This window comes from Thalassophryne amazonica, chromosome 7 (assembly GCF_902500255.1).
Source record: "Thalassophryne amazonica chromosome 7, fThaAma1.1, whole genome shotgun sequence".
Lineage (NCBI taxonomy): Eukaryota > Metazoa > Chordata > Actinopteri > Batrachoidiformes > Batrachoididae > Thalassophryne > Thalassophryne amazonica.
The window spans coordinates 18,425,589-18,448,558 of record NC_047109.1 but is presented as its reverse complement, the minus strand read 5'-3'; the positions used below and the strand labels follow the sequence as shown (position 1 = coordinate 18,448,558).

The window sequence follows — 22,970 nt, the reverse complement described above, 5'->3', positions numbered from 1 at the left end:
AGAACCCTCTTTCTCTGCAGCTGCACACACACTCTGCAGGCTTCAGGTACAGGGGAGAGGGGTGAGAATGCCCCCCCATAAAAGACATGTCGCACTGAAATCGTAACCATTTAGATTCAGGCTGTTAGTGACCATCCGATGATCCACCGGGATTACTTTGTGCACTTCTGTGACCAGTTTCAAAGTATACGGCATTCGCAGCAAACAGCTATGGAAACTTCCAAAAACAAAGTACTCGTGAGTACTCGGGTGCTTCAAACAGCAGTGACGTGACTATTAGAAGCCTCCCAGTGTGCACTTCAATGGAATACTCATATCTGCTAATGTGAAGAACGGAGGCACAGATGAATTCCCAAGTTTACACAAGTGTGACGTGTGTTCTGATGACTTGTTTTTAAGTGATAACTGTTCATTTTGGTGCAGTCACGGTAAAAGGAGCAGCTGTGAGAAGGGGTTTTTTTTGCATCTGCGACCAAGAGCCATAAAAGCAGTCTGTTAAAAACGCTGATAAGTGTTGTATATAACTGAAACATCTAATAAATATACATATCTGTCATCATGTTGCCTGTACAAATGTCACAGAGACATTCCATGTCCATTAAGCGCCAATAAACAGCTGACATGTGGGTTAAAACAGCGTAACAACCGTTTTAACCCGCATGTCAGCTGTTTATTTTTTTAAGGGGATTATTCAACATTAATTCTCTTTTAAAAAGTTCCTCATAGAGATTATAGACAGTTTTATGACATTTGAGAGTCTACAAGCGTAATACTGATTATATATTGTTCAAAATCAGCCAGAAGTCTGTCTAAATTGAGGGTTAAAACAGCTGCTGCGACACGCACGCGCGTGCATGCACACACACACACACAAACACGCTCAAAGTAAAAAAAAAAAAAACTGAAAGCCCAAATGAAATAACACAAAGCAAAAGATAAAAAATAACAAAATTAACATTCCACTCACCCAGTGTAAAAATTTCCAAATTAGTCCAGAACAAAATCAAGCCTTCATGCTCGCGCATACTCGTAATTGCGATCGCCAGCCATCAATCAATCAATCATCAATCAATCAATTTTTTTTATATAGCGCCAAATCACAACAAACAGTTGCCCCAAGGCGCTTTATATTGTAAGGCAAGGCCATACAATAATTATGTAAAACCCCAACGGTCAAAACGACCCCCTGTGAGCAAGCACTTGGCTACCAGTGGGAAGGAAAAACTCCCTTTTAACAGGAAGAAACCTTCAGCAGAACCAGGCTCAGGGAGGGGCAGTCTTCTGCTGGGACTGGTTGGGGCTGAGGGAGAGAACCAGGAAAAAGATATGCTGTGGAGGAGAGCAGAGATCGATCACTAGTGATTAAATGCAGAGTGGTGCATACAGAGCAAAAAGAGAAAGAAACAGTGCATCATGGGAACCCCCCAGCAGTCTACGTCTACAGCAGCATAACTAAGGGATGGTTCAGGGTCACCTGATCCAGCCCCAACTATAAGCTTTAGCAAAAAGGAAAGTTTTAAGCCTAATCTTAAAAGTAGAGAGGGTGTCTGTCTCCCTGATCTGAATTGGGAGCTGGTTCCACAGGAGAGGAGCCTGAAAGCTGAAGGCTCTGCCTCCCATTCTACTCTTACAAACCCTAGGAACTACAAGTAAGCCTGCAGTCTGAGAGCGAAGCGCTCTATTGGGGTGATATGGTACTACGAGGTCCCTAAGATAAGATGGGACCTGATTATTCAAAACCTTATAAGTAAGAAGAAGAATTTTAAATTCTATTCTAGAATTAACAGGAAGCCATGGGTCCACTCACCAGAGAGCCATTCTCAAGTTCCACTCGGCCAGAGAATAATGTCCGATTCCACTTGCTCTCAAGTTCGGATCGCGCGTGCACATAATGTCCGATTGCAGCTCTGCCTTGTGATTTCAGAGAGTCCATTATATCCTGAAAATAGCGCCTTCTGAGTTTTTCCAATATGAGACAAACATCTGCAAGTCCAGGTATGTCCATGATCACAGCTTCAGTAAACCAGCATCCTGCCGCACAAACAGCAGCGTCACCACACTTTACGTTTCAAAATCTGACAGACTCTGAAAAAGTTACGATTTTTGGGGTGAAGTGTGTCGTCTCCTCTGTAATCCAAGACACTGCTTTCAAAGAAAAGCTCAGAAGCTTCGTTATCGGACAGAACCGCATTTGTTTTGCTCTGTCTGTCAGCCATCAGATGTTTCTGTTTTGCTCTTAACTACGTCACACACAATGGCGTGAATTGCAGTGAGACGTTTTCCCGGAAATGCACCCGTTTCCTCGCTTCGGGAGAGGAATAAAAAACATTGGAAACCACTAATTATGAGCACGTGCACAGGGAGACTTACAATCATGAGTACTTTGATGTTGTGTTTCTCACTGGGATGTTAAAACACATGCGACATGTCCTTTAAAGATCCACTTTGCAGAAATATTAAAGACATTTTATACACATAACAACAACAACTGCAGCAATAATGAAAAGCAATATTAACCAGGGTTAAAATAGCTATTTTTATTATCATGATTTTTTTTTACCTTACTATTTGTAAATATTTAAGAAGAAAGTCATTTTGCTTATAAGCCAAATACCATAAGTATGTCATGTATTATTTGTCATGTATTATATAAATAAAAATACATTTAGAGGGGAAATCCTGTTCAAATATCCAGCTTGGGACTCCAACAAGGTCGCATCTCCTCCACTCTCCCTTATCTCTCTGCCTTTAACCTTCAAGTCCCTACTTCACCAGATTGTGAATTCCTAAAAACTATATTGGATTCTGGATCTATGGACTACTATTGGATTAACCATGGAATTGATCAGCTGGTCTCTGAATGCTGTTGAAACCATTTTTCCTCCAAGAAGGCCAGGACCGGGGGATCCTACCTGCCCAGATGGAAGGTATCCTGCGGGCTATGTCCTCGACTCCTGGGGTCTTGGCGTGTTGCATGCTTGGTGCCTTTCTCCATTGAGGATGTCGAGGATTTATTAATTTTGGTCTCATGGCAGCAGGGATGGTACTTTTTGGCTTATTGCTGCCCTGATCTACCAGAAAATTGGCAAGACGGCAGCATCAAGAACCACGGGCCCTCGCATGATTAACGAGGTTGGCAAGGCAGTGCATTCTCAGACTGCGTTGACTAGTGAACTCAGACGCAAATTGGATGACACCTTGGAGCTGATGTGTGCCTTGCAGTTGACGCTGAAGGTTTCGGAGGCCGGTGAATATTAATTCATAATTGGGAATATTCTTAATTCATAATTGGGATTTGATTGTTCAAGTGGAACTTGTTAAAAGTGTTTTTCACTGCTCAGCTACAACACTCCAGGCTTATCTAGCCTCAAGGACAAATTGCCCACTGTTTACCTCCAGAGGAATTTATTCAGGCCTTGGTGAGATTATTCAGCTCCATTCTTATCTCAACCCACAAAGACAATAAAGTGACTTGCACATGGACTGAAGCATGCTCCAGCTTTTCCCTTTACCTGCCTTCCTGCCCCCCCGTGGCAGGCCCCATTCTTCCCAAGCTGGCAGGCGGCGTGACTCCAGTTGTAGCGGCTACCACACACTCACATGCCTCAATTTGGAAAACGGACTGTTTCAAGTTAGTGCACATAAACAATGTCAAATGTATATGTGTTGTCTTAATTCTGATGTGTGTCATTATTACGGTAAACATGTAATAATTGTGGATTAATTGCTGTTTGTCTGTAGAATGTGAGTGTGGAAATCTCGCAATTGTTGTAATGACAATGATAATAAAGCTATCTATCCATCCATACATCCAAATTGGTCTTTTCTGGCCGCTCAGTCAACTCGGCTGTGTCTCGTTGCCAAACCTGGCAACAAGTCAGGATGGCAACAGAAAAGTGGCTGTGTCATTGTACTGGTCCAATAGGACAAGTCCCTGAAAATGCTTAATGTCTATTCCCACAATGATTTAAACATTTAACGTCCCAGGACATGGAAAGGCCGATGTATTGAGATGATCGTCTTGCTTGTTCTGATGGTGGCCATAATTCTTTCACGACATTGAAGAAAAGGCGAAGTTAGCACGAAAAGGTGGAAGAGCTGAGAAGGTGTTGAAACAGCGGCTAATGAAGCCGAGATATTTGATTTGGTAGAAACAAACAGAGCGCGGAGCAGCAAGAAGAAACGAGTGGATTTAAAGAAGAGAAGAAACTAGTTTTTCAAGCCTGAAGTTCGCTGATCCACAGCAGCGTCAGCGCAGTTCCACCGGCGCGGCTCCACCGAGGCCCGAGGTGCCAGCGCAGTTCCCCCGGCGCGGCTTTACCGAGGCCCGAGGCGCCAGCGCGGAGTTATCTGACCATGGGTCCGAGAAAGGCACTGACGGCGGAGGAGGGAGACGATATCAAGAAGTCCCTGGACTTTTTGTCTGAGGAAATCTCTGTTGTTAAAATGCAGCAGAAATCCATTATGGAGCTGGTGGAAGAATGAAGGCTCTCCGGATCCAGAATGCCGAGAAAGACCGGCGTCTAGTGTACCTGGAGAACCGTGTTGTGGAGTTGGAACAGTACACAAGGATGAACAACGTTATTATTACAGGAATTCATATTAAACCTCGCTCCTATGCACGGGCGTGTCAGAAGATAGCGGAGGGGAGGCCAGTGAGCAGGAGGCCAGCTCAGTGGAACAACAGGTGGCTGACTTCCTGCAATCTAAAGGTATTCAAATGGACTGTAATAACATTGAAGCGTGCCACCCCCTGCCCAGGAGAGAGGATGGAGACAAGCAAGCAGTTATAATGATTTGTCAACAGAAAACATAAAATGGCATTGTTAAAACAGGGACGGAAACTCAAAGGAACAAACATATTGATTAGACTCTTTCTCTCCGATTGTTCTGTCTGAGTTATTTTCATTAGTTACTTCATCCAAACCATCAACATGTCTATTAGACCCCATTCCTACCAGGCTGCTCAAGGAAGCCATACCATTATTTAATGCTTCGATCTTAAATATGATCAATCTATCTTTATTAGTTGGCTATGTACCACAGGCTTTTAAGGTGGCAGTAATTAAACCATTACTTAAAAAGCCATCACTTGACCCAGCTATCTTAGCTAATTATAGGCCAATCTCCAACCTTCCTTTTCTCAAAAATTCTTGAAAGGGTAGTTGTAAAACAGCTAACTGATCATCTGCAGAGGAATGGTCTATTTGAAGAGTTTCAGTCAGGTTTTAGAATTCATCATAGTACAGAAACAGCATTAGTGAAGGTTACAAATGATCTTCTTATGGCCTCAGACAGTGGACTCATCTCTGTGCTTGTTCTGTTAGACCTCAGTGCTGCTTTTGATACTGATGACCATAAAATTTTATTACAGAGATTAGAGCATGCCATAGGTATTAAAGGCACTGCGCTGCGGTGGTTTGAATCATATTTATCTAATAGATTACAATTTGTTCATGTAAATGGGGAATCTTCTTCACAGACTAAGGTTTATTATGGAGTTCCACAAGGTTCTGTGCTAGGACCAATTTTATTCACTTTATACATGTTTCCCTTAGGCAGTACTATTAGACGGCATTGCTTAAATTTTCATTGTTACGCAGATGATACCCAGCTTTATCTATCCATGAAGCCAGAGGACACACACCAATTAGCTAAACTGCAGGATTGTCTTACAGACATAAGACATGGATGACCTCTAATTTCCTGCTTTTAAACTCAGATAAAATTGAAGATAAAACTGTACTTGGCCCCACAAATCTTAGAAACATGGTGTCTAACCAGATCCTTACTCTGGATGGCATTACCCTGACCTCTAGTAATACTGTGAGAAATCTTGGAGTCATTTTTGATCAGGATATGTCATTCAATGCGCATATTAAACAAATATGTAGGACTGCTTTTTTGCATTTACGCAATATCTCTAAAATTAGAAAGGTCTTGTCTCAGAGTGATGCTGAAAAACTAATTCATGCATTTATTTCCTCTAGGCTGGACTATTGTAATTCATTATTATCAGGTTGTCCTAAAAGTTCCCTGAAAAGCCTTCAGTTAATTCAAAATGCTGCAGCTAGAATACTCACAGGGACTAGAAGGAGAAGCATATCTCACCCATATTGGCCTCTCTTCATTGACTTCCTGTTAATTCTAGAATAGAATTTAAAATTCTTCTTCTTACTTATAAGGTTTTGAATAATCAGGTCCCATCTTATCTTAGGGACCTCTAGTACCATATCACCCCAATAGAGCGCTTCGCTCTCAGACTGCAGGCTTACTTGTAGTTCCTAGGGTTTGTAAGAGTAAAATGGGAGGCAGAGCCTTCAGCTTTCAGGCTACTCTCCTCTGGAACCAGCTCCCAATTCAGATCAGGGAGACAGACACCCTCTCTACTTTTAAGATTAGGTTTAAAACTTTCCTTTTTGCTAAAGCTTATAGTTAGGGCTGGATAAGGTGACCCTGAACCATCCCTTAGTTATGCTGCTATAGACTTAGACTGCTGGGGGGTTCCCATGATGCACTGAGTGTTTCTTTCTCTTTTTGCTCTGTATGCACCACTCTGCATTTAATCATTAGTGATTGATCTCTGCTCCCCTCCACAGCATGTCTTTTTCCTGATTCTCTCCCTCAGCCCCAACCAGTCCCACCAGAAGACTGCCCCTCCCTGAGCCTGGTTCTGCTGGAGGTTTCTTCCTGTTAAAAGGGAGTTTTTCCTTCCCACTGTCGCCAAGTGCTTGCTCACAGGGGGTCGTTTTGACCGTTGGGGTTTTTACGTAATTATTGTATGGCCTTGCCTTACAATATAAAGCGCCTTGGGGCAACTGTTTGTTGTGATTTGGCGCTATATAAATAAAATTGATTGATTGATTTAAAACATGAGGAGAAGCCCGTTTGAAGCAAAACAGAAGACCACGCCACGTTTTTTCCCCCCCCTCTTCTCTAGAGCAACATCACATCAGGCATTTTGGTTCTGCAGCTTTGATTTAACAGAATTTTTTTCTTTTATAAACTAGAGTGGCAGGCGCTCTATGTAATCCTGACCAGCTTCGTTGTCATGATCGTCATCCTGTCCATCAGCTGGACCTTCATCTGCTGCTGCAAGAGGTGAGAGAACCCAAACTCACGGGTTCCGGTACGCCCTCAAACAAACATTCCTCCTTAAACATGAGGAACTGTTTGTGACAGTACCTTCACTGTCCTGCACCATGTACACACAATTTGGATTAAATGACCCTCAAAGTAAAGTTCAAGGTCTGCACTTGCTCCGACACCCCCCTCCCCCAATGGGCCCATCTCTTTCCTGATTTTGCATTTAAACACAGTCTGTGATTGTTGTTCAGGAGAGACACACCCGAGTGAAGAAGAAAACCAAGTATACAATCTTGGACAACGTGGACGATCAGGAGAGGGTGGAACTCCGACCCAAATTCAGTAAGTCCTCAGTTCTCACTGGACCAATCAGAACGTAGAGGCAGCGATATGTCCCCATATTCGACCTAAAGACATCCTTAGGTTTCCTAGTTAATGTGGTTCTGGTCATCATTAAGAGTCCTGCTTGGATTCTTGAAGGAGATTCATACAAATGAGTCTTCTGGTCCCCTCTGCAAATCATTTATTACAAATTGTGGATGCATTAGGATTTCAGCAATGCATTCAGGGTTCAACCCTGGATTTGGTTCTCGCACATGGTATTACTGTCATGAATATTGACATCATGACTCTTGCTTCAGTGGTCTCTGATCACTCACTTATTAGGTTTACAGTTTCATTGCCATGTTTAGTGGAACAACAACCTTATCACTGTGGCAACGCATCAACTCCTCAACTGCGACTGAACTCAAAGCTAGACTGCCTGATGTCTTAACTTCACGTTTGGAAAATGCCCAATCAGTAGACAGTCTTGTGGACAGTTTAAACTCGGTGCTCAAAACCTCACTCGACATGATTGCGCCACCTTTATTAAAACCACGCCCCCCAAAAACACAGTCACCTTGGTTCAGTGATTACTTGCGTGACCTCAAGCATAAAGGCTAGAGGTCTAGAACGGAAATGGCGTAGTTCAAAATTAGAAGTATTCTTGTGTGGTGCGATGCTATCTTAGAATATAAGCACGCATTACTGGCTACAAAGCGGATCTATTACTCTGATTTGATCAGCAAAAACAAGCATAACTCAAAGTTCTTCTTTGACACGTGGCAACACTAATTCATGGACAACCACCTGAAAGTCGCTCTCCTTATACAGCATAAGATTTCATAGATTACTTCGAGAAGAAAATAGACGACATTAGGTTAAACATATTGTAGCATGCCTTAACCCAGCCACTAAATGGTAAATGGACTACATTTATGTAGCGCTTTTCCACCTGCATCAGATGCTCAACACGCTTTACAATACTGCCTCACATTCACCCCAATGTCAGGGTGCTGCCACACAAGGCGCTCACTACACACCGGGAGCAACTAGGGGATTAAGGTCCTTGGCCAAGGGCCCTTAGTGATTTTCCAGTCAGGCTGGGATTTGAACCAAGGATCCTCTCGTTATCAAGCCTAACACCTTAACCACTACACCCTGCTATTGAGGTGGGTGGTATTACTGAGATATTACCTCGATTTACAGAATTTGATAGTATCTCACTAGGCGTGCTGATGAAACTCGTAATGTCTACAAAAAGCACAACCTGCTTATTTGATCTCATACCAACAAAACTGTAAAAAAAAAAAAAAAGTTATCGGAACTAAATTTATTGGAAGCTAATGGTTTTCAGAGTTATCTGAAAAGCTAATCTGCTAACAAAAATGTTAGCTTCAATAATTGACGGTTAGCGGATTAGCGGAACTGTGCCCACCACTGCTCTAGGGGTTGGTAAGTAAGGTTAGACCTTACTTGAGTGAAGCACCTTGAGGCAACTTTGTGATTTGGTGCTATATAAATGAATTAAATTGAAGTCTTTGTTTCTACGGAGACTAAAGAGGTGGGGTGCTCCAAAAATTCAGTGAACACACTCATGTTGTGTGTCAGCCTCCTCAAACAGAGACAATGGACAGCTGTCCTCACAGAAAGGATCAGATCACACAAACATCTGTTGGACAGGTTCAGCATTTTGTCCTCATCGTGATCCATTTATTATTTTGCTCACGTTCCACAGATCCTGAGCGCCTCCACGGAGCAGGACCATCCCACTTCCACTATGACCTTTACCCCAGAACATAAACTGTTCTTCTGGCAGATGAGTGAAGAGTTTTGTCATGTGTAGCTTTATTCACGTCTTGGTACCACTTCGAACTTTTACCGCACAAAAGCAAACCCACCCACAGCGAATGAGCCACAATGGAACAAAATAAAGAAACTGCAGGTGTGATAACGCTGTCCGCTTCGACCCGAACTCGCAGGGTAAAGCTACGTCCACTCGTTACTGCTTCCTGACTTGCTCATCTCAACACCATTATTTGATGCAGAACAACTCAGGAACCTTCTTCTTCTCCGCCTTTGCAGCTAGATCTCTGTGCTTTGGCCCCTCCCTCTCCAGCTGCGTGACTGGCGACACTTCTGGTTTCTCCACCAGCTTCCAAACTTCATCTTGCTTCTGGACAACCAGACTGTTGCTCTGAGGTCTGATTTCGAGATGTCATCTTCTGCGTTTATCTCCTTTACAGGGTTCAAATACTTGAAGTCGGCTTCAGTTGGTAGATCCTCTGGATCCAAATTCTCTGCTTCAGGACTTCACTCTCCATCCTGTTTCTTCACACTCTGTGATGAGTTCAGTCTACTTTTTTCCTGCTTTGTTGGCAGGAACTCATTGAGGTCTGTGCTTCCTCCTGCCCCCTACAGTCTGCCTACATGTATAACACCTGGTGGTGCCATGTTGGCCCAGTTGAGTATTTGTAGTCTTGGTGGTGGAATGACCAGTCCTCCAATCCAGATGCTGAGTTACACGTTCCAGCAGTACTGAAACTTCAGTTTGTTCTGTTGATCTAGTTCAAGCTGGACTGGAACTTTTCCCCGACTAGTTAAGTCACGGTAGAGAAGCTTGAATCTTTGACTGGACTGGGTTCCTTGATGTGAGGACATTTCTGGTAGACTACCAGAGCAAGAATTTTAGCTGAGGAAGCTTCTGCGATTTGAAGCGAAACGTCCTCGCGTCAAGCAACCCAGTCCAGTCGAAGATTCAAGCTTCTCTACTATGGAAACCACCTGGACAACTGAGAGCCTTCACAGAAACATAGTTAAGTCACGCTTAATAAAATCGTAACAGGAACCAAGTGAGACCTGCAGGACGGCAGACCTCAAAGATCTTTCCTTCTTGCAGGTATCAAACATCGCAGCACGGAACACAACTCCAGCCTGATGATGTCAGAGTCGGAGTTGGACAGCGACCAGGACACACTATTCAGCCGGACCGATCGGTGCGCAGCAGGAACCGGCTCGGCCCTCAGGCCTCCAACGGGAATGTGTTGAGCTGACAGGGTGGAACACCGGATCCTTCTGATGGACTAAAGTTTGAACTTTTTAGGTGCAGAGAGGTCAGCGAACTGCTTCAGGGGTCATGACCTTTGGAAGGAAATGGAATTGTGCACATTTGCAGCTGGCAGGTTTGTCATGGTACAATACTGATTGGATTGAAGAACATTCTGGAACAGTTTGAATGTTTTATTGCAAACAGCTTCAATCGTGAGTTTGTTTTCTTGCCTGCGACGTCTAAAATAGGAACAACAGACGGAAATAATTAGAAAACTGTTTAATGACACATTTCTTACAATTCTGTTAACATCTATGATTATGACCACAAAGATGAGCTTGTTTTTCCATTAACACAATAATTTAAAGCAGTTGTGCTGTAAATTACAATCTGCTGTGACGAACAAACAGCGACGTCTTCACTCCGACAGTGTCACCTCATTACATTTCACTGTATCCTTTTTGTTCTATTTATTATGAGCTACGTTACACAAAAACTAACATAAAATTAACAACTGTGTGAATGTTTTCATCATAAACTCAGAGGTAACAATGAGGGTTTTTTTATTTTTACTTTACAACAAAATCAGTAAAAAGTAAGTCCCTTCACCTTCCACCTTGTCTTCACTCAGGGACGCCACAGCTCAGCAAAGGAGGACCTGCATGTTGATTTAGCACAAGTTTTACACCGGATGCCCTTGATGACGCAACTTCACATTATATGGAGAATGTGTATAGGTGGGGTTTGAACCAGGAACCTTCCACACAGAAAACACGCTCTCTTAACCGCTTGTCCCCCACTCCTGCCCCGTTCAACAAAATCAGCCCTCTGTGTTTAATGGGTCCTAATTAGATTAAGACAGCCTGACCACTCGGAGGCGCTGTAGTCTGCTGCAGCGTTTTTACCTAATATGACAGTGGGAGAAACCCAGCAACACAGGAAGAAAAAACTCCACACAGACAGGAAGTGAGCACTGCTGGAATCTAACTTCAGAACTTCTTATTGTTCATTTTAACACGGAAATACTACAGACACATTATGGTCAAGCTTGGACCGTCATTGATTTGACACATAGTAGGACATTTTGACTGATTTCGGACCGTCGTTGATTTACCGCCATGGGGACATTTTGGCCTAGTTTGTACCATTGTTTATTTAATACCGCGGGACGTTTTGGCCAAATTTGTACCGTTGCTGATTTAACACCGCGGGGACGTTTTGGCCTAGTTTGTACCGTTGTTGATTTAACACCGCGGGGACGTTTTGGCCTGATTTGTACCGTTGTTGATTTAACACCGCGGGGACGTTTTGGCCTGATTTGTACCGTTGTTGATTTAACACCGCGGGGACGTTTTGGCCTAGTTTGTACCGTTGTTGATTTGACACCGCGGGGACGTTTTGGCCTAGTTTGTACCGTTGTTGATTTGACACCGCGGGGACGTTTTGGCCTAGTTTGTACCGTTGTTGATTTAACACCGCGGGGACGTTATGGCCTGGTTTGTACCGTTGTTGATTTAACACCGCTGGGATGTTTTGGCCTAGTTTGTACCGTTGCTGATTTAAACTTTTGGCCAAGTTTCTGCTGTTGTTGATTCAACACTACGGGGACATTTTGGCCCTGATCAGCAGAGTCTGGAGCCTGAAGCTGATGAGAGCCTACGGCTACCTCTGTAGGCAACCCCAGTCCATCACAGGTTGCTTTACCAGCCAAGGCTGGTACCCATTTACAGACTTGTGGACATGGACTGGAACTACACAGATCCACCTGCTCGTCATTTCTTTATGAAAAACTACAAAAATATTTTAAATCATGATAATTCTGTTTTTAAAATCAGTTACAGGACATCAAGTCAATCAAAACAATATATTACAGAAAAACAGAAGATTGTGCTTTAGCTACATTATCACAGTAATCACAATTATTCTGCTACGTCTAAACACTTTAAACAGTTTAGACTATTTATGTTTTTATGTGCAAAATTATGGTTTATTCTAATAAAAAGTGATTGTAAACTACTGTAGCACGCTAGTAGCACAACGGCTGCTGCGGTAGTATATGACCAATAAACTCAACGTGGTTGTTCTGTACAAGTGATCAGTTTGTAACACCGGATTGTGTGATTATGTTGTGTTCTGTTTTTGATTTGCTTCTGGAGTGAAAAAGAATTTTCTGGGCTGACAGTTGTGATGTTAAATGTGTTTGTTGTGTGTGATACCGCACAAAGACGCAACCATAAAGACTTGATGATGTCACTGAGCATCTAGCTCCGCCCACTCATAACAACTCAGTGAATTGTGTCAAATGCTCTCAGAACCTTCACTTAGAAAACCAGATCTCAAAATATATGGGTGTGACCAAACAACCTCCAACATTTAGGCAGTGATGGAACTTTAAAACATTAAATTTATTTTAGTCATGTGGAAATATACAAATATTTCCTCTCATCTGTTAATACAAGCAACTAGACAACAGAATTTTCCATTCCACAAATCTGTACTTTTGAAAAAATTCCAATGTCAAAGTCCTGTCCAGGGCTGTGAAATAAAAATCGTGAAATCTGAGGACAATTTCACAGGGTTCTTGGGGGCTGCACCCGCGGAGCCCCAGAAACCAAATCAATTTTGTATCTAATGATACATTTTCAGCATCTCCTGGAAGAAAAAAAATCTCAAAGAATTCAACCTTTCATTGGAACTGTCAATGATATTGTTGAAATAACAGAATATGAGTGGAAGTAGGATCTGGAATGATTTTCCTTTAAATTGTAAACCAAATTATGCATTAACTCAGACAATTAAACTACATGAAATTCATGAAGACGGAACAGACTGTACAGCATTTCAAAAACCACAGCTAAAGCTTGGACCATATTTTAAAAATCATGGAAACATACCTTATAGTAAAAAAAAGCCGCTTATTCTTGTGTAATTCCTGTAAATCCATTCAAATCCACTGTCTTTTTTCCAATGAAAGAAAGTCTACATGAATAAAAGTCACTTATAATCTTGTCTGAAATCCTGTTGAACAGCACAATGTTTATTTTCCAGGGAGAGAAAAATTCTTATCATGTTTCCTGATAGGACAAGATGTAGTTCACTTTTCTAGTTTCTTTTATCTCATTTTTTGGGGGCAGATACAATGGAGTTTTTAAGAGCTCTAGCAGTGAAATATTAAACTTCCCTCAAATCCCTGTGATCTATGACCTCCACTCCTGTACATGTCACTGGAGGACATGCTGGTTACCTGGCACATCCAGTTTTATTTCAGAGGTGAGGTGATATAGTAAGCACAGCAGCTTCGTCTTCGCACACTTTGGCGATGTCAGGCTTTAAGTAAACATTATGGAGCTGTGTCACACAAGCGGAAGTGCCCAGAATTTACAAAGAGGTGAAGGAAAAGGTACGTATAATGTTACAAATCTGCACTGTAGTTCAGTCACACACTCAGATTATTTTCCATTTTATTCTTTTCTGGCATCTTTTGCCTCAGTCCATTCAGTGGACGCTACGCAAAGTTCTAAAAAACTGGAATGGAAATTTAAAATACAACGCAACGCTAAAACACCCTTGGCTGTATGAGCATTTTCTTTATAATTTGCAGATGTTTGTTATTCCACTACAATTTATATATATATATATATATTGATATTTACATTAATTATTAAGATCCTATTGTCTTACAATTTGTACATGTTCAATAAAACCCCTCTATCAATCAATCACTCAATCAATCATAAACTACATTTGCATTTATGAGCTTCTGACAAGAGCAGAAGGTAATTTTGAGTTGGCGGAAGAAGTTAGTGTGCATGCTGATGTCCGCAAAATGTCATTTAAATATCACTCCAGAGGTGTTATCAGGTTACAAAAACATCGTTTTCAGTTTTAGAAGTGGTTTATTTCTCCATAGCTTTTACATAATATATGACAAAGAGGTTTTATTTACACACAAATGAAAGAGTTTGCAGCTAGCTAGATCAGCCTACGACATCACCATGCTAATGTCCGCTAAAACAGTGTTTTCAGTTTTAGAAGTGTTTACTTCTCGCTAGCTTTTAACAAATATATTAGAAACATGTTTTAGGGAGACCTGCCACTGACGTCACAGTGCCCGCTCTACTCTGATTGGGTGTCACCTCCACCACTCAAAATAAAACAGAACAGATTGAAACAAAAATGTGACTTTTTAACCTCTAAATAGGACAAGGTTAGCCATCTTTGAACTTGTCCAAGATTGGGGTCTACCAAATGTGAATTTGAAGACCCTGGCAGTACTAAGATTGGACTTATGCTGTACACAGATGGACGGAGGGACGTAAGTCTTTGCAATACCCGATAGCCATATTTGATGTCCATCAGGTAACAAATTGTTTTGAATCAGTTTGTCCAACAGAGTTCTCAGAATGTGATGTAAATCTATGACTAAATACTACCGCTGGTACACAACAACTCTTATTCTCAAACTACACTTAAATTTGCAGTAAATTGCATAGCATACTGCCCCCCCCCCCCCCCCCAAAAAAAATTAGGAGTCCCATGTATGTGATATATACTGTATCATGCGTATTGCAAATTGTGATAAGTATGTTATGATACAATACGTACTTTACTATCATAATAAGTACATATTATGGCTTGTGATACCATAAGTACCATAATACGTACATATCATGAGTCATGATACGTATCGTATCGTGATTTGTATTGTGTGGTCCTTGCTGATACCAAGTCCTATGAAATATTTCAGATTTTGAGCGTCAACTGATTTACTGGATAATTTTGGCACTGATCACAGTGTTGGTCTTTGATGGACCTGTGGGTTTCACTCCAACATGGTTCAAAGCTTCAGGCCTCCAAAACACATGTACTTGACTTCCAGATACTCATCCACGCCGTACTTCGAGCCCTCGCGGCCCAAACCAGACTGTTTCACACCGCCAAATGTGGCCTCTGGCGTGGATGGGATGCCTTCGTTGACACCAACAATTCCGACCTCCAAGGCCTCCGACACCCGCCAGATCTGACTCACATCCTGGGAGTAGAAATAACCTGAGAAGAGACGACCGACTGACATCAGTCTGTACAGATAAAAATGGATTCCTGATACAGTACCGGAACTGTGATGCTTCAACAACTGTGGGATCCCAGAGGGACATACTCACCTGCTGTCCGGTGTTAGATGAGTTAGAAATAGCCAGAGCTTCTTCTTCTGTGTCAACCTGTCAATCACAAACATAGCCTCTGATTGGCCAACAGAAGATTTCCACAATAACAGAACAAAAACAACCATAACTGTTGCTTTTTGACTGCAGGTGATAAATGTCATGTGACCCCGCCCCTTAAGTGTCATGTAACCTGTGAGCATGCCCACCTGATGACGGGCAGCAGCGGGCCAAAGGTTTCCTGCTGTGTGCACAACATGTCCGTGGTGACGCTCGGCCAGCAGGGTGGGCTCCACAAAGGACCCGCCCACACGCTTTCCCGCCCTTCAGCACCTTCGCTCCCCGAGACACTGCGTCTCGAAATCTGATGGGCCACCTGAGGGAGATGGTCAGCTGAGTCACCAACAGGACCTGTGACATCATTCAGGCTAAAGGTGACCGTCTGCTGCCACATCCGGGTCGACGAGCAGCTTGGACCAGGGAGGGGATGTGTTCGAGTCTAGGTCAACTGAACTCTATAAGTACCTTCTCTGCGGCTCGGGCATTGATGAGCGGACCCTGGGTGGTCTCGGGCTTTGAGCCGTGACCCAGGCGGAGTTCCTTGTCCATTGCTCGGGCTAACCTCTCCATGAAGACATCGTAGATCTCGCTCTGGACTAGGAAGCGGTTTGAGCACACACACGTCTGCAGGAAGAAGAAAATACGTTGACACAGTAACGTTTCTGAAATCTAAACAAAAACAGTGAGTTTCCATGTGACAGTGATTCAGCTGGGACTGCGGCCCGCATCAAGAATTGCAATTAACGCGCTGTCTCTAAGAAATCAGGCGGGTGGCCATGTAGGTCCGACTTGGATTTTGATGACATTTTCACCAATTACCCTTCAAACAGATTGATCAGACCTGGTAAAGTTTGGTTTTCACCAGACCAACTTTTACCCCATTTTTGGTCAACTCAAAATTTGATGTTTAAAAACACCCAGAGAATCTGGTACATTAAAAAATATAGTAAAATGTCCAACTTTGACAAAGCACTTTTCAATCGGAGCACGTAGTTAGAAAAACTGAGATGAGGCATCATCGGGGATGCCCTGAACCTCTGTAAACCATTGTCCGTTCGATGGAACTTTTCTTATATTTCTATAATCAACACTTTTTGAATTTTATAGGTGGACGCTTTTAGGGCCAAATCCTGGAGAGTGGGTAATTTGAAATTCCTCATATTTTACCTGTTTCAGTAAATAAGGCATCATTTCATGTGTTTTTCCGATATGGGGAATTCATTTATGTAATTAGTTTATGATCAGAGGTCAAGGTCAAGATTCTGCAATTCTTTTGCCAGTTTTTCAGAATTGATAATATTGAGCTTTTAATGAATCAATGTGATAGAAGAGATTATTGCCTTTATATTGATATGCAATATGACTGGTGTTTAACAGATTTCAGGCCTTTAAAGTCGGCAAAGTAAGGTTCTTTGAAATGTTTCTGTGTAGGCTCTCAGTTGTCAGGTGGTTTCCATAGTAGAGAAGCTTGAATCTTCGACTGGACTGGGTTGCTTGACGTGAGGATGTTTCGCTTCAAATCGCAGAAGCTTCCTCAGCTAAAATTCTTGCTCTGGTAGTCTGACTTCTGTCTTGACTCTTGTAGAGAAGGATAAAACAGAAGCCAACAAAAGCTGGAGTTTTTTTAACCTAACCAGACCCCTCCTACCGAGAGGCCGACTGCTACAGGCTAGTGACTAAACAATAGCTCTAATTAGCACCTATTGTGCTCTAGTTAGCACCCCCCTAATGACAGGGCAGCTGTCCCTCCTAATGATGGGATGGAAGCCTCCCCTGATGGCTCCCTTGACGACTCTCCTGATGACAGTGACTGACTCATTACCATGAACAAAAGACTGAAACTGCTTTGACCTGAGTACCCCATTGTAAACAGGGGACCAAGCGTGTCTGAGACCCCCTCCCCGGTTAAGGCTGGGTTTCAACTGTTTTACAAAGAATGCTTCCTTGACACCTCTCTCAAACCATTTCTTCTCTCTGGCTAATATCTTTAACTTCCTTGTCCTCAAACATGTGGTTAGTGTCTTTCAGGTGGAGATGAACTGCAGACTGAGGTCCATTTGCACCCTCTCTGCGGTGCTGGTATAGCCTTTGTGTAAAGGTTGCTTAGTCTCACCTATGTAGTGTTCCTTACAGTTTTCCTGACATCTGATAGAATACACTACATTGCTCTGTTTATATCTAGGGATCCTGTCCTTAGGGTGAACTAATTTCTGTCTCAAGGTGTTAACCGGTTTACAGTAAACTGGATTTTGTGCTGTCTGAAGATCCTCTGTAGTTTTTCCCCTACTCCTGCTAATAAGGGAGAGACACTCTTCTTCTTGTCTCCGTCTCCTGTCTATCTGGTCTCTTTGTTTTCTGCGACTTCTGCACTTTGTCCAGGGAACCACCGTGGGTACCCACATACTGTGAGGCTTTCCGTACAAGTTGTTGTTCTTTAGCCCTTCCCTCTGCAGTTGTGGGCACCTGTAGGCTCTGTGTTGAAGAGTCCTGATCACCCCGAGCTTGTGTTCAAGGGGGTGGTTTGATCCAAAGAGCAGATATTGGTCAGTGTGAGTTGGTTTTCTGTAAACCCCTGTCTGGAGCTGCCTGTTCTCTCCAATCGTAAACATCACAGTCCAAGAAGGCAAATGGTTGTTTCTTGCATCCTCACGTGTGAACTTGATATTGGAATCCACCGAGTTGATGTGTTCTGTAAAGTCCTCAACCTCCTGTTGCTTGATTTTAAACCATGTGTCATCGACATATCTGAGCCACGTGACTGGGAGAGATGCCCGTGAAAGACGTCAAGGCTGTCTTCTCCACTCGCTCCATGTACAGATTTGCCACAATGGGGGATAACGGAGACCCCATCGCACAACCATGGATCTGCCTGTAGTAATTCCCCCTAAACAGGAAATACGTGGTGTTAAGACAGATCTCCAGAGTTGGCAGATGTGGTCTGGTGTGAGTTTGGTCCTTTCAAGTAGAGACACATCCTCCAGCAGACTCTGCCTCACAGCTGAGACGGCCTCAGTGGTGGGGATGCAGGTGAACAACGATGTCACATCAAATGACACCATAGTTTCATCTGCATCCAGCTGCAGGTCCTTGATCTTGTTCACAAACTCTTGTGTGTTCTCACATGGTGGTCTGAGTACCCACTAGAGGAGCCAAAATCCACTTGAGGTGCTTGGCCAAATTGTATGTGATGGAATCTGTGCTACATACAGTAGGCCTGAGTGGCACGTCCTGTTTGTGGATTTTGGGCAGTCCATAGATGCATGGAGTGGCGTCCCCCGGGTACAGTCTGTAGTATGTCTGTCTGTCGATGAGTCCCTCTTTCTCCAGGTTTTGGAGGTAGCTAATGATTTTCTTCTATAGCCGCTCGTGGGGTCTCTCTTCAGACGTTCGTATGTACTGGAGTCACTGAACAAATTGTTGATCTTGGCCTCGTAGTCCGATGTGTTCAGGACCACCATGCATCTGCCTTTATCTGCTGGCAGGATAAGGATGTTTGGTCCTTCTGCAGTGCTGACAAAGCTTTCTAATTTTTTGAAATCTCCCTCTATTTCATCAAATTTGAATCTCCTCATTATTCCTGTCAATACTTTACCTATTTCAGCAACAAAAGTATCAATTTATATGTTTTCAGATATAGGGAGTAGAACTATGGGTTAGTTTTATGATCAGAGGTCAAGGTCATTGCATAATTCCAAGGTCAATCTCCAAAAACTTTTTTTGCTTTTTGGACAGAAAAAATATATTACTATAGTTTCTAATGGAATGGATTCTCTGGGTGTGTTGACATCAAATTCTGAAATGACCAAAAATGGGGTCAAATTTGGTGTGATGATTTGAAGGTTAATTGGTGAAAATTTCTTAAAATCCGAGTTGGGCTATCCGGACACCTACATGGCCACCCCCTGTTTTTCCTCATAGACAGCTCATTAACATACAAAGTAACACATTGGTGTTCCCTATGAGGCGTCTGCATTGACACTGCAGCTCTCAACATTAAAAATGGTTGTCTGATAGTCGAAGAGAAGTTAAAAATGTGATTGTACAGCACACGTCCTCTATAACCTTGCTCGAATAGACAAGTGCAATTTTTCTTTCTAAAGTGGTCAAATTACTTATTTTTCACATCATTATGAATTTCTGAGCTTTTCCGGCTGATCCATGATCCGTACAGACCGCCTCCCAATGACCTGCACGCAGGGGAACCACAAATTATTTGCAAAGTTTCCATCAGTGTCACTTTTTTTGTGTAATGGTAACGTGTTTTTAAAGTGATAACTGCATTTATTTTGATGCGTTCAGGGTGAGCCTGTGAAAAACAGCTTCCTGGGTGGCTGTCGAGTGCAGCTTTTCTGCCAAATCTACATTGATAAATCTTCACCCTTTTAATAAATGGATGTAAACTCTGATCAAATCCGATAAGAATTAGCCCCACAGTGGTGTTTTTTGATTAGTCAGTTGATTCACTTAATTAAAAAAGGAAGTGCGCATGCTTTCACTCCAGAGGACCAACATACAGCGCAGTGTGTTTTTAAATGTACTGCTTCACTTTAAATATGCAGTAAGTCTATTTAAGATCATCAAGAGTGTGCATTTGTCTGCCTGTTTGGTAGAGCAGAGTCAATAAGTACCGCCAAAGAACCCTCTTTCTCTGCAGCTGCACACACACTCTGCAGGCTTCAGGTACAGGGAGAGGGGTGAGAATGCCCCCCCATAAAAGACATGTCGCACTGAAATCGTAACCATTTAGATTCAGGCTGTTAGTGACCATCCGATGATCCACCGGGATTACTTTGTGCACTTCTGTGACCAGTTTCAAAGTATACGGCATTCGCAGCAAACAGCTATGGAAACTTCCAAAAACAAAGTACTCGTGAGTACTCGGGTGCTTCAAACAGCAGTGACGTGACTATTAGAAGCCTCCCAGTGTGCACTTCAATGGAATACTCATATCTGCTAATGTGAAGAACGGAGGCACAGATGAATTCCCAAGTTTACACAAGTGTGACGTGTGTTCTGATGACTTGTTTTAAGTGATAACTGTTCATTTTGGTGCAGTCACGGTAAAAGGAGCAGCTGTGAGAAGGGGTTTTTTTTTGCATCTGCGACCAAGAGCCATAAAAGCAGTCTGTTAAAAACGCTGATAAGTGTTGTATATAACTGAAACATCTAATAAATATACATATCTGTCATCATGTTGCCTGTACAAATGTCACAGAGACATTCCATGTCCATTAAGCGCCAATAAACAGCTGACATGTGGGTTAAAACAGCGTAACAACCGTTTTAACCCGCATGTCAGCTGTTTATTTTTTTAAGGGGATTATTCAACATTAATTCTCTTTTAAAAAGTTCCTCATAGAGATTATAGACAGTTTTATGACATTTGAGAGTCTACAAGCGTAATACTGATTATATATTGTTCAAAATCAGCCAGAAGTCTGTCTAAATTGAGGGTTAAAACAGCTGCTGCGACACGCACGCGCGTGCATGCACACACACACACACAAACACGCTCAAAGTAAAAAAAAAAAAACTGAAAGCCCAAATGAAAATAACACAAAGCAAAAGATAAAAAAATAACAAAATTAACATTCCACTCACCCAGTGTAAAAATTTCCAAATTAGTCCAGAACAAAATCAAGCCTTCATGCTCGCGCATACTCGTAATTGCGATCGCCAGCCATCAATCAATCAATCAATCAATCAATCAATTTTTTTTTATATAGCGCCAAATCACAACAAACAGTTGCCCCAAGGCGCTTTATATTGTAAGGCAAGGCCATACAATAATTATGTAAAACCCCAACGGTCAAAACGACCCCCTGTGAGCAAGCACTTGGCTACAGTGGGAAGGAAAAACTCCCTTTTAACAGGAAGAAACCTTCAGCAGAACCAGGCTCAGGGAGGGGCAGTCTTCTGCTGGGACTGGTTGGGGCTGAGGGAGAGAACCAGGAAAAAGATATGCTGTGGAGGAGAGCAGAGATCGATCACTAGTGATTAAATGCAGAGTGGTGCATACAGAGCAAAAAGAGAAAGAAACAGTGCATCATGGGAACCCCCCAGCAGTCTACGTCTACAGCAGCATAACTAAGGGATGGTTCAGGGTCACCTGATCCAGCCCCAACTATAAGCTTTAGCAAAAAGGAAAGTTTTAAGCCTAATCTTAAAAGTAGAGAGGGTGTCTGTCTCCCTGATCTGAATTGGGAGCTGGTTCCACAGGAGAGGAGCCTGAAAGCTGAAGGCTCTGCCTCCCATTCTACTCTTACAAACCCTAGGAACTACAAGTAAGCCTGCAGTCTGAGAGCGAAGCGCTCTATTGGGGTGATATGGTACTACGAGGTCCCTAAGATAAGATGGGACCTGATTATTCAAACCTTATAAGTAAGAAGAAGAATTTTAAATTCTATTCTAGAATTAACAGGAAGCCATGGGTCCACTCACCAGAGAGCCATTCTCAAGTTCCACTCGGCCAGAGAATAATGTCCGATTCCACTTGCTCTCAAGTTCGGATCGCGCGTGCACATAATGTCCGATTGCAGCTCTGCCTTGTGATTTCAGAGAGTCCATTATATCCTGAAAATAGCGCCTTCTGAGTTTTTCCAATATGAGACAAACATCTGCAAGTCCAGGTATGTCCATGATCACAGCTTCAGTAAACCAGCATCCTGCCGCACAAACAGCAGCGTCACCACACTTTACGTTTCAAAATCTGACAGACTCTGAAAAAGTTACGATTTTTGGGGTGAAGTGTGTCGTCTCCTCTGTAAATCCAAGACACTGCTTTCAAAGAAAAGCTCAGAAGCTTCGTTATCGGACAGAACCGCATTTGTTTTGCTCTGTCTGTCAGCCATCAGATGTTTCTGTTTTGCTCTTAACTACGTCACACACAATGGCGTGAATTGCAGTGAGACGTTTTCCGGAAATGCACCCGTTTCCTCGCTTCGGGAGAGGAATAAAAAACATTGGAAACCACTAATTATGAGCACGTGCACAGGGAGACTTACAATCATGAGTACTTTGATGTTGTGTTTCTCACTGGGATGTTAAAACACATGCGACATGTCCTTTAAAGATCCACTTTGCAGAAATATTAAAGACATTTTATACACATAACAACAACAACTGCAGCAATAATGAAAAGCAATATTAACCAGGGTTAAAAATAGCTATTTTTATTATCATGATTTTTTTTACCTTACTATTTGTAAATATTTAAGAAGAAAGTCATTTTGCTTATAAGCCAAATACCATAAGTATGTCATGTATTATTTGTCATGTATTATATAAATAAA

General features: G+C 42.5%; 1 protein-coding gene across 1 annotated transcript in view; it reads right to left on the bottom strand.

Moving 5' to 3' along the window:
- LOC117513687 (succinate-semialdehyde dehydrogenase, mitochondrial-like) overlaps window positions 1-22,970 on the bottom strand; it is a 49,988-nt gene that overhangs the window by 5,115 nt on the left and 21,903 nt on the right. Inside the window, exon 7 of the mRNA XM_034173926.1 lies at window positions 16,144-16,302. Within this exon, the coding sequence (XP_034029817.1) occupies window positions 16,144-16,302 (159 nt within the window). The remainder of the gene's footprint in view (window positions 1-16,143; window positions 16,303-22,970) is intronic.